The following is a 16,962-nucleotide window of genomic DNA, read 5'->3' as shown; positions in this document are numbered from 1 at the left end:
AGCTCACTATTTCGGCTGGTTGGTCAGTCGGTAAACATTAACTCGAGCACGTGACTGCAGCCATCTATATGGCCTTGTTCACGATGGACATCCATTAGACAGTGTATACCACGATCAGAAAACATCCCTATTTGGGCAAATCGTTGAACCTAAATTCGTTTTAATTGTCAATAACTAATTATCTAACTCAATTTAATTAGTAAACAGGGTTACATCAGGTGGTTAAAATCAGTACTAAAAGTACGAACCAACTTTATATACCATTGAGTAAACATTCTAGAAATAACGCGCGATTTACCGAATTTTGCCCTTACGTAAATTTATATATAAATGTGCCAGATAAACATTTATAGGCTTTGGCGAATTGTCATTTATGATCCGTATCAAGATTTGAGAGAGTTAAAAATACCATACACTACAGAGAACATTTAATTACAGTGGTGATGATTTGCGACTTTAGCCGCTTTAATAAATCAGACGAACTTTGAGTGGACTTTCACACCTTATTTACACATTCCGCTGGAATTCAATAATTTATCATCTATTGGACAAAAAATATTAATAATACTAAAATTATAAATAAAAAAGAAATCACACTTTAGTGCAAGTAATGATTAAAAAAATATCAAAGAATGCGCGTTTACTTGCATAGTTTCTATTTGTAAACAGAAATCGTCGTTTTTTCTGAATAACTATTCATTCATTCTTTTATTTCAGATAAATATCCATAGGAATAGAACATACTATACATAACAAAAATAAATATAGTCTTATTCTCAATTAAAATAATATAGTATAATAATCTTTTATTAATATATTATTAATATTTTATAGTTATTACAATTAGTATAGGCCTACTAATGGAGAAATAACTCAAGTTAATTTTATGTTCGTCTCTTCGAGAACTTAGACGAGGTTTCCTCTTTTTAGCAACCCTCGTCTTTCGAAATCCAAAATCAAACTCCAGCTATCTGTGTACCTTTTAAGTTTAGGGAAGTTGTGTTGTCCATCTAGATTTTTTACATCTACATCACTAAGCGTTTTTCCCAGAATAAAAATAGTATGTATGTGTTGTGAAAATGATACTACCTTACGTTCCTTGATATTTTTGAAAGCAGGAAGCTTTTTTTTTAATTTCTGACTGAAAGCCAAATTGCTTTGTTTCTATTATTGTGTCATACAGAACAGAAAGATCTGTTCGACTCAATTTTCCAGACCCATGTAAATGTGTGCACAGTTCAATAATGGTACGGGTAGAATTGTTCAAATCGTTAAGGTCATCTATCAATTCTATGAACAGAACTTTTAGCTTGGTTATGAACTTTGAATCAAAATGTTTGTCAAAATCTGAGATTAACTGTCGAAAATCAGCTTCCGAAAGATCTATACAAATGAAAAAACATGTTAGAGTTATTAATAAGTTTCATCATCATCACCATCACCCTCATCTCCAACATCATCTCCATCATCATCATCATCTCCATCATCATCATCATCTCCATCATCATCACTATCATCATCTCCATCATCATCACTATCATCATCTCCATCATCATCATCTCCATCATCATCATTATCATCATCTCCATCATCATCACTATCATCATCTCCATCATCATCACTATCATAATCTCCATCATCATCACCATCACCCTCATCATCATCTCCAACATCATCTCCATCATCATCATCACTATCATCATCTCCATCATCATCACTACTATCATCATCACTATCATCATCTCCATCATCATCACTATCATCATCTCCATCATCATCACTATCATCATTTCCATCATCATCACTATCATCATCTCCATCATCATCATCTCCATCATCATCATTATCATCATCTCCATCATCATCACTATCATTATCTCCATCATCATTATCATCATCACTATCATCTCCATCATCATCACTATCATCATCTCCATCATTATCATTATCATCATCTCCATCATCCTCACTATCATCATCTCCATCATCATCATTATCATCATCTCCATCATCATCATTATCATCATCTCCATCATCATCATCTTCATCATCTCCATCATTATCATCTCCATCATCTCCATCATCATCACCATCATCATACTCATTATTTTTATTATTCTTTCTCATTTTATTTTGATTATTTATATTATAAGTGTAAAGTTGTATTTGAGTACCTCTAGTATCACAACACTTATAGGCAAACATTTCCCCATTTTCATAACATTCATCACATCTTTATTTATTCTGTTTCTCTTTATAACTCATATTAATTGTTCAATTTACTAACTTACCTTTACTTTCTTGGTTATGGAATGTTTGCATATTGTCTGTAAAGTAATAGTAAACATATATTACAGTAATAACTGAAATAATTCATTCAATCAATATGTAACCAAACTGTTGGCAATCCAATAGCACAATTATGTTTTGTTCTAACGTGTTGTACCAACTAAGAACAATATTGTAAAGTAAGTTTCCGGAGTTCTTAGTAGTAACCATAATCAATGTAGTTTTAAATCAAATGGGAAAGAAGATGGCATATCGCATTTAAGAGTTGAATAAAATACATACAGTTAGTACTTCGTACGCTGTCTTTTACAACTTCTCCAAGACACTTTGCAAACCTTTCTATTTTGTCTGGTTTATCTTCTAGAATTTAGTCTTTTTCTAGTTTGATTATGACATCCCAAACGTTTTGGAAAGGACCTGTTAGTCCGTAGAAGGAAATTAGATATCTTGCAACCGGGCAAACCTGTCTCATTGTTTTGAATATTCGCTTCCTATATGATGACAAATGTGTTTTACTAGTACAGTATTCTGAATTCTGTTGACAACCATATACCATCTTACAATATCTTCAGCACCTTTTACTTCTTCTGTTAGTGTCGTAATCTCTAACAGAATTTGAACATTAGTAGGTGTGATTACATTTTTGTGCAATGAATAAATCATTCCCATTGAATTCTGGATTTAAAATTTCATCAATATCCAAGTGTTCGAATAGGCTCCCTCAACCAATAATATCTTTCCCCACGGTAGTATTCACTAAGCCTATATTTCAACTCGTGGTAAGGTTTAGAATCTGCCATTTTATTGTTTTATGGTTCCTAAAAAAGAATAATAAATTGTATTTAGGTCTACATTATTGCTTGTGTCATCGATATAATTTATTGATTTCAATGAATATTTGTTTTTTTTTATTTTGAATTTTATAAAAATATAACACTTGAGCATTCGATAGGATAACGATACATACCACGAGGAGATAAAATTTATTCTCTAATTCTGAAATGGTGTCATAGTTGCTTAATACTTTAGTCAAAGAACTTATAACACAAGAATCTCCTGTTCGTCCGAAGCGCGTAACAATTTCGAAAGGCATTGTGGGATAGAATAGAGCTATGGGTGGCGCCATTGTGAGCCATGGAGTAGGGCGCCCGCATCAAATTAGAAAGTCAAAATCAAAGAGGGGATCTGCTAATACTCTAGAGGGGTAGAGTAATTGACTTCCTAGTTTGGAGGGGGCGCTGCGCCATGCTGTGAAATGGCGTCGCCCAGTTTGACCTTTTAACCCTGTACTTCCGATACTGTGTTTTGAATGCAAATTGAAGAACAGGAGATTCTTGTGTTATAAGTTCTTTGCTTTAGTGTAAATCAATTTCTAAAAAAGCTTTCCACTCCGGTAACATGCGCTGCAAAGAAAATGTTAGAACAAAATGCGAGAAAGAACAGCGATAATCTATAGGCCTACCTTTAATGTGAATAACGATCTTTTGGCACACCCTAACAATGGCGACTAACTCTTCCATGTTACTACATGATGACATAATGAAAATGATAATACAGTATACCTTTTGTTGTTGAAATAAATAATTTCAATAAGGGTATTCCATTATAGCTACGGTAAACAATTAGAAAAAAACCTCCTGGTTGGGTTATTTTATTATTTTTGTCTTGTTGATTTTGCACTCGAGCGCATTGAGAAAAAAAGTGTTTAGGCCTAAGTTATGCGATAAATCGAAGTATATTTTTGTGTCAATAATCCAATACAGCTATACAGTATAAAATAAAATAAGATTTTTTCATTTTGTTATGGTAATTTCTCTTTGTCTCTACTTTAGTTATGAAATGATGATAGGTGATTATTTATGGATGGCTTTCTAGGTGAGCGCATGGATCTTGAATTCTATGTGTTGTTTAACCGGCAGCCAATGTAGTGAAACAAGAGCTGATTGGATCGTATTTGCGTTTTTTTAGAATGAGTCATGCAACAGTATGTTGATTAATCGTCATGATTATGAAGGCGTTCTTTAAGTTTGGTTTTGGGTAAATCCAAATAATAATCGTGGTAGCAAAATTGTCAACAAATAATTGTACGCCTACGCTTTATTTAATTAAAAACTATAGCTAATCCCTACTATCAACTATTGTTATGGATTGCCTGATTGATAATAAGGTTGTTTATATTTGCCTCCAAGTATTAATATCCACTGTCAAAATAATGAACAAATATGAATTTGAGTTAGTGTTTACCGACATTTAGTGTTTACCGACATTTAGTTTTTACCGACCAACCGACCGAAATTGCTGAAAATGTTTAAAAGTTTTGAAGATTGTTTAAAAAAATTTATATTTGCCTCCAAGTATTAATATCCACTGTCAAAATAATGAAAAAATAAAAATATTCCAGGGGTTGAGCAGGACAACGAGACACATAAACAAGTAGTAATTGTATATTACTTGTACGACTGCAATGATATTTAAAATGTGAATTATCCACATATTTCTCTCAACGGGGGCACTATTGAAAGTTAATAATTGTATAACTTATCTTTACCATGTGAATAGTAACAAGAATGGTGAAGTGACATCACACTTCAGTTTCGACCTATTTGTATTAGGGCCAACTCTCTCTCCCCATAAGTAGACAGTTTGGTAAATGCAGTTTACTGTGTCAGCATGTACTGTTCAATCTTATGGTGTAGATACAATAAGGGCACATTGATATTGTTGGAAGTATCCTACCGTATAACAATGCCTTGTGTTTTCAGAAATTGTAGTGCAAGCACATAATATTTGTTTGTCTTAAACGGCGTTTCATCGAAAGTCGGTTTTTAGTCGATCGCGTGCAGACGCGACTCTACAGCTCACTACATCGGTCTGTCGGTCGGTAAACACTAATACAAATTTGAGCACTCGACTGCAGTCGAGTCAAGTTTGAGTCAATACCAGTCTTAAATGATCAGCAATGAACGTTATTGTATCTTTATTTGCGAGTGTACAACTATTTTCTCTTTACTGTGTGTAATTTTCTGTACGATGCTTATTATAACTTTTTTTGTAGTTAAGCATGTTATTTATTTGATATGATAGGTTTTGAGAATTATATGATATGACCTAAGTGAAAAGATGAATGAATGAAATGGAATGTTTTTATTACAGGTTATTCTTTTTATACATAGCTGTAAGTGTAATGATTTTGGTAAAAAAACAGGAAAATTCAGTGTAACTGCACTAAAAAAATTCGTCATTCAAATATTGCGAATGCGAACTTTTATTCCATCTTTATGTTTCTATCCATATATCGATTCGATTTACTACCTATAAAAACATAATTTGTTTTAAGTAATAAAGACTTATATATATCTGAAATTATACAATATAAATAATCATTGGTTATACTATTACACCTATATAATGATAGGTCTTTAAGGTGAATACAATATATACAAGTGTCTGTGATTACCAAAGATATATGCTTGTCCTATGTACAGTTATCTGTGGGATACATAAGCCTTAGTACTACTAGAGCTCTTTCAGCTTCAGGCTTCTAAATAAACCTTTTAATCGAGGCCTCATTCTAACTTTAGGCTTTTAAGTAAGCCTCTAAAAGCTGTTCTTGTGTCTACTCAATAAGCTACATATCACAAAAGAAATAATGAACAAGCATACAGCACATCTAGGTCTAATTTGCATAAACCATAATGGTTGTGCTTTGCTTATGTTGCTACCCATCACAATAGAATACTGAAGTGTGACCGTTAGCTAAGTATACAAACACAGGCAATATACACAATAAAGCTAGGATTGGCAGCTTATCAATATATTCTATTTATTCTTGCCCCACTGTGTACAATCGTCTTTATGTTATGTCATTGTGTTATTTAATATGCTAATTTTTTACATATTGATCAAACTATAAATTATACATTACAAGGTTAGCTGTATGTTTGTTTTATCTCTTCAACACTTTATTAATTTTTTCGATTTTTTCTTCCTTCAACAATCCCCGGTTTTCAAAATCCAAAATCAAACTCCATCTGTCTGTGTACTTCTTAACAACAGGGAAGTTGTATCGTCGATCAAGAATGTTTATTTCCGAATCACCAAGCTTTTGTCCGAAATGTACAATATTTATTGTGTGTGGTGAAAATGAGACAATCTTACGTTCCCCGATATCATTGAAATCAGGAAGCTTCTCTTTTAAGGTTGGCTCCAAGTCAAATTGTTCAGTTAATTGTATTGCATCATACAGCACCGAAGGATTTCTCTGACTGAATAGTCCTCTCGAATGTAAACTGTTTAACAGTTCTATTGTACTGCTAAACTTTTCCAACACTTGTCTGTCGAGTTTATCTATGAATAGAAGTTTTAGCTGGTTAAGGAGTCCACGTTGATCATACCATTGTGCAAAATCCGCAATTAGGCATCTAAAGTCTTCGTCCGAGAAATCTATATAGTTGAAGGAAAGCATGTCTAAATTATTAATCATTAGTTGATAATGGTAGACATAAAACATTTTTTAGACAAAATTACTTATTATAAGAAATCAATCGACCATATTATATACAGAACATTCAAATACAAAAATAGTAAAAATCCAGACAATAAAAACACACAAAACAAAAGGACAAAAAACATCATTTAAATAACAATAACAACAACACCAATAGCTCTGACATCGTTAACAATAACACCAATAACAATAACACCAATTTTGTCACTTATATGAAGACAATCAATGCATATTGCTCAAAACGTCGAGAAACTCTTTCAGAACTAATATACGTGGTATACTGCAAACTGTATAGCATAACAGTTGTTGTTATTATAGTAAATTACAATTGATTTGACCAAATAAATGAATGAATGAATATAAATTCAAGTTTATCATTACCATCACACTCACTAATGTTCGTAATAATTTACCTTCACTTGGATGGTATTGGTCATCCGATAACGCACCGTCACTGTTGGCTAAAAATTAGTTAATATAATTATTAGTAATTAGTAACTAAATACCCCGAAATTGTTTACAAATTACAAAACACAGTCGGCCTATTGATTTGGCATCATTAATTTATTTTGATTGGAATAGGTACATACCGTCATCGAGTAGCTTGTTGCGCGCCATTTTTCCGAGGCAATTTGCAAACCTCTTTATTTTTTCTGGTTCATCTGCAAGAACCCCATCAATTTCCAATTTCAGTACTACATTCCAAAGATTTTTGAAATCGTATTGGTTTAGTCCGTACAAAAAAATGATCTCCTTAAATTCATCTGGACAAACTTCTCTAATAGCTTTGAACAGTCTTTCCCGATATGGCGTCAAGCGTCTTTTATCAGACCCTTTCTGAATTTCGTTGTCTTCCATATATCGTGTTACAAGATCTTGAGCTTCCTTAATTTCTGTTAGTTGGTTAATCTCTAACAAAATGTCAACATTTTCTGTTGTGAGTTTACTGTTTTCTTGGAGTGAGCACAACAGATCATATCCATTGGAATCTGGATCTGTAATTTTACCCACACTCAAAAAATCAAATACGCAGTATCTTAACCAAAGGTATCTTTCACCTTCATATAATCTACTGAGATCAGTTTTAAGGTTTTCGAAAGTTTTTGAATCTTCAACCATCTTACTGTGTGTTATTGTTACTGACGGTCTGCAAAGAACACATTTTATTACATTTGTAAAATTGTTAAAACTATTTCAAAACATTTTGCCTCTAAGTATTAAAATACACTGTAAAAAATATTGAATTTGAGTTAGTGTTTACCGACCGACCGACCGAAATTGTTGAAAATGTTGAAAAATGTTGTAAAACATTTATATTTGCCTCCAAGTATTAATATCCACTGTAAAAAAAAACACGAAAAAATATGAATATTAGTTAGTGTTTACCGACCGACCGACCAAAAGTGCTGAAAATGTTTAAAAATGTTTTAAAACATTTATATTTGCCTCCAATTATTAATATTATCCACTGTCAAAAATAACAAAAAAATATGAATTTGAGTTAGTGTTTACCGACATTTAGTTAAGAGTTTAGCCTACCGACATTTAGTGTTACTTTGCCGACCAACTCGTAGTGAGCTATAGAGTCGCGTTGCACGCGAATAAAAATAATATACCTGTAATGCGAATAACGATGATTTGGCACACCTTAAAATGGCTACTGATCATGTTAGTCTACACCAATACAAGACAACGTAGCGTATAATAATAGGCCTACTATGAATATTTAATAAGGCTATTCCATTGTGTCGTACATCCTACATCCCATCCTACATCATTATCACGAGTTTAAAAATATTTAATTAAAAATGGTCTGATTTAATTGTGAAATATCAATACCATCGTAATGAAACTTGAAACTAATCTGATTGCCAACTAATAAATCTATAAATAGACTTCTAAACAATAAACCATGTTAATTTGTTATTATTTTCTCTCTTTTTTTTTATTTCACTTCTATCATAATTCCTTAAAATACAAATTTACTTACAACGTAAAATACTTAAATGATCCACAGGTTACTTTCACTGCCAGAAACACTACCGGTATTAGGTTAAATTAAATTGTATAACTTCTACAGGTCGCCGTCACTGCCAGAAACACTACTGGTATTGTGTTAAATTAAAGTTTAGAACTTCTTTGTTCACCTGTAATTATAAAAAAATATATATACTTTAAGCATTACAACTATTATAACACACTTAAGTAGATTCTTGTCATTTGATTGGTTTGGCATGAGTTTAATACTATTTAATTAAAAGTTTTATTCAGTAATTGGTCAGATTTAATTGTGAAATAGCAATACATCATCATTTTTCCAGACAGAACACATATTCATCAAACGTACAGATTCATCAACTTTTCAAAGATACTGTAGGCACATCATAATGAAACTTGAAACTAATATGACTGCCAACCAATAGTCCCACGAATAGACTTCTAAACAGTAAACCATGTCACTAATTTTCTCTTTTTTTTAAATTTCACTTCTATCATAATTCCTTAAAATACAAATTTACTTACAACGTAAAATACTTAAATGATCCACAGGTTACTGTCACTGCCAGAAACACTTCTTAAGTTAAATTAAATTTTATAACTTCTTTGTTCATCTGTAATTATAAAAAAAAAATATATATACTTTAAGCATCACAACTATTATACACACCTAAGTAGATTTTTGTCATTTAATAATTGGTTCAACCATTGTTGTCAAATGATATATATAACAAATATTCTATTGAACTCTTAATTGGCAGTGCAATGTCACTTTCCATTATAATATGAGCATTGCAATTTTAATTAGTACAGTACATTCATTTTTGTTACACAGAGAGCAATCACATGCACGACACACAGCTACGTTGTTGTTCACTGATCAAGTTCAATCAACCGGTCAAAATTGGAGCACTGCCTTTTCAAATGGTTAAAACATGAAAAATGAACTTTGAATAAGCCATTTTGTAATTTTTATTAAGTTATCTATTTCCATAGACAAAAAGAAAAGTATTCATTTAAAAAATAGACAAAATAAATGGTTAAATGAAACCAAAAACCAATTGTCTGACAATTTGACTAATTTTATACTTTAAATTACCATTTTTTCATGTAAATATTTTTTATTTAATACATTTTTTTTGGTCTAAACTAATAACTTATATTTCACATTAAATGTCATACATGTACTTGTAATATAATAAAAATGTATTTATCTTTAATTAGGGTTAATATACTTTGATTTTCAATGTTTCATGTATTGTCATTGTAAACCACCTTAAGTTATATTAGCTTGAAATGTAATCTTTTTGAAGTGAATTTTCAGACGTTCTTTGAAGTGAGGTCTATGATCATTGGTAAAGTACAAGATTATATAATATTTAATATATAATATACAAAATATAGTGTGGTAGTTGAACCAAAAATATAGACCCTACCCAGAGAAAAATGGTACACAAGAAATGGTTACATCATTGGAAGCAAAATTTCATGTATAATAACATATCCAAAATTTACAAAAATTCTGTTTGGGGAAAAATTTGTGTAAAAATGGCCAACTGCCTGTATTATGATTATAGTATTTTTGACTACTACCTGCAAAGGGTTCCATTTGTTCTCAAATTGTTTTACAAATACAGTACATAGTTCTATTTGCTCTAAATGACAAAATTAGTCAGAAAATTATTATTATAAAATGGCAGAAAAGTTCATTTTTTAAATAAATGGTCTGAAACTATTCATAAAAGTAATCTATGCATATTAATTTGTTATTTGTGATAATGGAATATTTTGTAATAAGAATAAAGTTCATTAGTATACGTCAAGGAGTCTTTATCATCGAATTCATTAAAATTCCTATAAATTGTTGTCGATGCAAATCGACTGACCCATTAGTAGTCCACATGTTGTTTAAAGTGGAGCTCCACCCAGAAAATTACTATTTCTCATACATTTCAACTATTATTTAAAAATATCATCCCTTATACTACATATTTTTTTGAAATTTTTTTTAATGAGTACGATTTTCTTGAAAATCACGCCTTTTTGCGTTTTGGGGGAATACCTTGTAATTTCCTATTCTTTTACATGCAAAAGGGGAATATATTTGAATAATCCTAAAAAAATCATTTCTTCACCAAAAAAAAAATGTAAAATGTGTATTTATGTAACTTTTCCAGATCTTTCTATTTCTGGTATTTTTATCACGTATACATTGCGCAATTTTGCGTAAATAAACACTTTCCACCGTTCGGGTCCAATTGGATTTTTTATTTTGCTAGGGAGTACGATCACGTGACATTTTTCACAATCACACACTACTGCAGCTGGCGATCTGTTATTTTGTCGCGATGTTATTTTTGACGGGCGAAAAGTATATTAAAACATTCTGAATATGACCCTATTATGTTTCACAGTGTAATAATGTGATTATGAGACTATTACTAAAATGTCAAATTTAACGAGATTTGAGAAAGACGTGGCTATATATTCAATAAAGCTAGGCCTACTAGAGTGTAGGTATGTACCGTTGCTGCTTGGGGTGTGTAGAAAGCGACGACCTCGAATTGGACGACCTAGAATTGGACGACCCATAACACGAAACCGACGACCCTTATAGCCTAGCCTAGCCTAGGCCTATGTGTGGTATAACATCCCGAAGCCGAACATAGCCAAAGATCCTTAAACCATACCTTATATAATACTCGCAAGCAAGCAATTGATTAAAAAAATACAGAAATATCAATTGCGGTTTGCTGCAGCACGTCCCTGAGAGTGAGGCATACATATATATATATTGTATTTGTCTTGAGGTATTGCCTGTTAAAGAATAGCACGGGCTATTCCATTTTACTGTGGGTAAACATGGAAAACCAGGTCAAAACGGCCCCTTTTTCAGCGGCGGGTAAGTAATTTGATTTGATTTGATTATTGGGTTAACGATGACCAATCCACTGAGCAAACCTTACCCGCCGCTGAAAAAGGGGCCGTTTTGACCTGGTTTGCCATGTTTATGATATTTCGTGTGCTAATCGAGTCGAATGCAGTTTTAATGATGCACTCTTGGCGTTCCATATCTGTTCGTTTGTTCGTGTTGACGCATTCAGTATCAAATGGCGATATTTCTGTATTTTTTCAATCAATTGCTTGCTTGCGAGTTCAGTATTATATAAGGTATGGTTTAAAGATCTTTGGCTATGTTCGGCTTCGGGATGTTTGTTATACCACACTTAGGCCGCGCCTAGCTAGGCTAGGCTAGGCTATAGGGGTCGTCGCTTTCTACACACCCGATTTTACAGACATGTTTCTCGCATACCGTTCGCGAATTTAGCATACTCGAAGTTCAATATTTTCGTTTCTATGGAGCGCCAAAAGAGCAACAACAATAGATGGTTAAAAACTCAGTGGAATGCGTCTTCTTTTAATGCATTTATTGGTTACACCCAGCGATCAGTAATGATGCATTTATTGGTGAAAATTACGTTCAATTTTATCATATTATTTATAAATTATGGTATAAATGTTTGTTATGTGGTACTTTCAAGGATATTTTTAAACTACAAAGCCACTCCAAAAGTGCATATTTCCACCTACTGTAAAATTCTCCTGCAAATTGATTTTTCCATCATTTAAATATGTCCTATTACAAGCGCCACCTTTTCGTTTAGCATTCAAAGTTCCAAGGCTTTTGGTACAATTGTTTCTTTCATGACAATTTTAAATAACATGAGGTCCGGTAAATCTATCCATTTGGTTTATTGTTATTATTTAAATTATTAGTTTAAATTATGCAAAAAATAGCGCTACATTTTAGTGGTTGAGCATTTAGAAGCAGATCTTTTCGATGGTTTTCGCATATTGATTCAAAGCTTCATAATGGCAACGAAGAAATCAACAACCAAGCTAATCGTCGTTGAGCAATTCACCGAGCGAAAAAAAAAGAGACTCAGAAAGCAGTTACGTTATGGGGATGCTCAGTGAAAGCATAAATGAAGATGACAAAGGACAAATCATCCCATGCTATATAAATGGAAACCGGTGGTGGTAGCGGTGGGAGACCGGTTTATCGCCACAAATGTAAATAGAGGAGGAGACAATCTCCGCCTCTCCAGTACTTCAAAAGTAAACTATCATTCCTTTTCTAAAACGATTAAACATCTTATGTGAAAAATAAGTCGTATAAAACATTACACGCAAAATCATTTATTTTTTAAGTCATTTTACTTATAATTTTAAAATATAAATCCAATTTTACAATTTGTTTTTGTATTTTGATTTTCAGATATTTACGAAAGTTACTAAATTTGCTGTTGACGATGAAGCAATACAGAAGTTCAAAACACCCGATTTTGTATCCATGGCGGAAGCCAAAAGGCTCCCGGTTAAGCGAAGACCAAGTTTAAACATAGTCAATCTATTGACTATGGTTTAAATGGAGACGTTACAGAAGTAATTTTTTTTTCATCGTACCAACCATGATTAATGTGCCAATATGTTTATGTATTTTATCTGCTGATTTTGAAGTCCCTTGCTACTAACCAAAAGTTTTTTCATTTGTTTTCCTTTTTTTTTAGCTTGGAGAATTTGTTTCAACAACAAAATATAAAAGAAAAAGTATTACACTCGAGTGTGATGATGTAAATATGGATATTGTACTGTGGGGGCAAGTTGCCGAGGAAGCAAACGAACTATTAATTGGGGAAAACGTATCGATAACTGCCCTAATAAAAGAAAGTAATCGATTGGTTTCAACGCTTTCGAGCAAAATTGAAGTAAATATGAATTTAATATATTAATATACTACGTTCATGCACATTAGTGCGACAATGGAACATGATTAGTAAACATTTTTGTCCTTGGTAAAACATGACAATTGTACTTTGGCGGGTACATTGTATTAATGAAAAGTCGGAGTACATTCTCTTTTTAAATTGTATTTTTCAGGTGTCGGAATCTAAAGAAAAAGTAGGAATTGTTATTGGTATTGATGATTCCAATGGGTATGTAAATTTCAGACCAATGCTGCTCAGAGATTATACAATCTATTCCATAGTTATCGTCAATTGTTTATACTTTTTTTTTCTTTTAAGATACCCAATTGACATTGTCCTCGAAAGTGGAGAAAACATTCTTGTACCAGAAGAGGTCAACTTTGATGTTGAAGCAGAATTACCTATAACGATTAAATTTACAGTATCGAAAGAAAAAGTGATCGATTTCTATTGTCGATGAATAAATAAAAAAAAGAAAAATGTGTAGTTGTGTTTTTTAAAAACAGCGTTGCCAGCGATAAAATTTAAATTATGCCGTATCCTGTCTCAAATAATGCCAGATTGGGAAAAATAATGCCAGATCCCCAAAATGTGGCCCTAAACAGTGCCACCAACGGTTGTATGTCTAATAAACGTTTGTAAAACCTCAACTGACACAAAATAGGGCCTAAAATTGTATCCCCATGTCATACAAAATTTATATTTTTAGTTTTGTGAGTAATAACTAATAATTCTAAATATCTGGGGTGCGAAAATGGTAATTGCAAATGACACCAACACCCCCTCCCCCCCCCCCCAATAAAAAAAAAACCTGTTACAGCCATGGAAATTTATAAGCTGAAATAAGCTGAAATATGAGAGCTGCTCGATGGCCGGGATCTTTGCACTTGATTTCAAATATGAAATCAAAATATATATTAATTGTGTCTCCAGGACCTCAATCCCACCATGGTTGGGGCTGAGGTAAGAAAATTTGAAAAATATAGAGCTGCTTAATGGCCGGAAATGGCACTTAATTTCAAATATAAAATAAAAATATATTTATTAGTACCTACAGGATCTTAGCCCATGATAGTTTTGAAAGTGCCAATTTAAAATAGGAAATAAAAATATATATTAAGGGACCTCAGCCCCACCATGGTTGGGGCTGAGGTAAAACAAATTGGAAAAATAGAGCTGCTAGATGGCCGGAAATTGCACTTAATTTTAAATAACAATGCATAAGAGTGCCTAGGACCTCGCCCCATCATGTTCACTGAGAGGTGAAGAACATTTGGAAATTTAGGGTTGCTACGACCATGGAGTAAAGAAGTTACTCCATGCTACGACGATGCAAATGGAACATAATTTGAAATATGGAAAACAAATTCTCTAGAAGAAATTCTTTTTAAAATTAGAGCTTCTAGTTACCGGAAATTGCCATTTTAAGGGTTGGGGTAGGGGTGTGGCCGCTTATAATTATGAACTGAAAAAACAAAACCCCTTTCATAATGTTTTCTTTCTTTCTTTCTTTATTTACCCATAAATATAAATTATAAACATTGTAATAATATACAAATAATAATAATTATATCAAGGGAAGGGCTAAAAAATAGTTAAAACTAATCAAGTTCAGCCCCTAAACATTGAAGTATAATAGTTATATAAATAAATAAGGGCTACTTGTCTAAAATAAAATTAATATACATAAACATTTTTTTTTTTTTAAATACACTTTCTCTCAAATATATACAATATAATTCTCTTATAAAATAAATAAATATCACTATACAAACAAATAGTATGTTTTCATTTCTTTTTTGAATTTGCTTTTTGTTAGAAACCTTAAATCATCCGGGATTTCATTCCAGAGCTTTGCACCAGAATACTTGATGGAATGTTGTCCTATGTTTGTTCTATATTTTGGTACATACAACTTTTCTCTAGTCTGAGACCTTGATGAATAATGAAAATTAATATACAAAAAATATTTAGGAGTTGTATCTGTAAATTTACCATGTAAACTATCATGAACAAATAAAGTAATTAAATACTGATGCTGCTGATAAATATTTAAAATTTTAAGTTCTTTGAATAATAATGATGTTGGGTGCTAGTCTATCAGAATAAGTCAATGTGCGTATAATACGTTTTTGTGTTAAATATACTGGTTTTAAATGAGTTTTATAAGTGTTACCCCAAGCTTCTAATGCAAATGAAATATGAGGCAAAATAAAACAATTATATAAAAGCACCAAAATTGATTGGGGTACAACATATTTAAGTTTGTACAATAAACCAGCCTTAGAACTAATAATTTTGTTAACCTTATTAGAATGCACTTTCCATGTAAGTCTATTATCTATATCTACCCCAATGTAAGTTGTAGCTTCAACTTCATCTAATTTTGATTCCTTTATGTATATATCCCCCTTTACTTCAATTATTGTATGCTGATTACGAAATATAATATAATTTGTCTTTTTAGAATTAATTGTCAACTTATTAACATCACACCAATCTACTATATGTTTCAACTGCTCATTTACATTTGTTAGGTCAACAATTTCATGTGGATTAAAAGAACAAAATAAACTAGTATCATCATCGTTCAATTGTCTCTATCTGGGGATCCAATAACCTGCATGGTCTCTGAAATAGAGCAACATAATTGGCCAATAGCTAGCCTCTTCGGATTTGTTGTGCTGCCTATATCGCACACACGGTAGTTTCCGAGCAGCCTTCCTATCCGAAGAGTCGATTAAGTCCGAACGAAAGGATGGAAGAACTATTGTACGGAAAACCCGAACAGATCTGTTTTGTACGATATGATATTGTGTAAGGTGATATGTATTAACAAAATATTTTATTTTTGTTCTGTGGTATATTATTTTTTTGGTTGTTCAAAAAACACAAAATTATGCCAGATTATGCTAAAAACGGCTAAATAATGCCGCGGCATTATGCCAGATGCCGTAGGCCTCCAAATAATGCCAAAAAGTATAATAATGCCAGAAATGGCAACTATGCCATGCATGCAACCTCCTCATATTGCAATAGGTTGCCACAGAAAACCAAATATTTTGCCCAATATTAATTAAACTAGAAGCAATGGCTTCTACATTATTATAACAAAAACTATCATGGACAAACGATAACAATTGTCCATGGTAGTACATAAATAAAGTAAAGTCCTGTATGCCTATGGTCCATATACATCCATACATATACAAGCATTAATTAATGCTATTTATGTATGTGTGTATGTATACTGTTTGTACTGTACTACGAACTTTTTCTGTCTGAAATAAAAGAATTACAATGCTCAAGACAAAAATGACACATATTTCATTTTCTCAAGAAACTGTATTTCTTTTTCAAAACTACTTTAATAATGGTTTTCTTCCAATAATATGGTAT

The 16,962-nt window shown here is 32.1% G+C and overlaps 3 protein-coding genes across 6 annotated transcripts in view; 2 read left to right on the top strand and 1 right to left on the bottom strand.

Moving 5' to 3' along the window:
- Window positions 1–16,962, top strand: part of LOC140047269 (uncharacterized) — a 91,953-nt gene that overhangs the window by 7,733 nt on the left and 67,258 nt on the right. The gene's annotated exons all lie outside the window — the stretch shown is intronic.
- On the bottom strand, window positions 730–11,647 carry LOC140046314 (uncharacterized). Of its 3 annotated transcripts, none has more exons than XR_011844757.1 (6): window positions 11,485–11,647; window positions 9,320–9,408; window positions 8,787–8,943; window positions 2,572–3,107; window positions 2,292–2,327; window positions 730–1,383 (listed from the first exon to the last, which is right to left on the bottom strand). XR_011844757.1 is itself a non-coding variant. In XM_072090903.1 (6 exons), the coding sequence occupies exons 4-6, from the start codon at window positions 7,913–7,915 to the stop codon at window positions 6,236–6,238; spliced, it is 1,074 nt and encodes a 357-aa protein (XP_071947004.1). In that variant the 5' UTR covers window positions 7,916–7,943; window positions 8,787–8,943; window positions 9,320–9,408; window positions 11,485–11,639; the 3' UTR covers window positions 5,563–6,235. The 3 variants fall into 3 exon arrangements, 2 of the variants coding, with proteins under 2 accessions (XP_071947004.1, XP_071947006.1); XM_072090903.1 differs by lacking the exons at window positions 730–1,383; window positions 2,292–2,327; window positions 2,572–3,107 and adding exons at window positions 5,563–6,732; window positions 7,210–7,257; window positions 7,387–7,943 and having other exon boundaries at window positions 11,485–11,639; XM_072090905.1 differs by lacking the exons at window positions 730–1,383; window positions 2,292–2,327; window positions 2,572–3,107 and adding exons at window positions 5,563–6,732; window positions 7,387–7,943 and having other exon boundaries at window positions 11,485–11,639.
- LOC140046313 (uncharacterized) lies at window positions 11,778–14,139 on the top strand. Of its 2 annotated transcripts, none has more exons than XM_072090901.1 (5): window positions 11,778–11,965; window positions 13,074–13,240; window positions 13,366–13,563; window positions 13,736–13,791; window positions 13,882–14,139. In XM_072090901.1, exons 3-5 carry the CDS (start codon window positions 13,435–13,437, stop codon window positions 14,021–14,023), a joined length of 327 nt encoding a protein of 108 aa, XP_071947002.1. In that variant the 5' UTR covers window positions 11,778–11,965; window positions 13,074–13,240; window positions 13,366–13,434; the 3' UTR covers window positions 14,024–14,139. The 2 variants fall into 2 exon arrangements, with proteins under 2 accessions (XP_071947002.1, XP_071947003.1); XM_072090902.1 differs by lacking the exon at window positions 11,778–11,965 and adding an exon at window positions 12,859–12,913.

Source organism: Antedon mediterranea, chromosome 4 (assembly GCF_964355755.1).
Source record: "Antedon mediterranea chromosome 4, ecAntMedi1.1, whole genome shotgun sequence".
NCBI classification, from domain to species: Eukaryota; Metazoa; Echinodermata; class Crinoidea; order Comatulida; family Antedonidae; genus Antedon; species Antedon mediterranea.
This window is presented reverse-complemented; position numbering and strand designations above follow the sequence as displayed.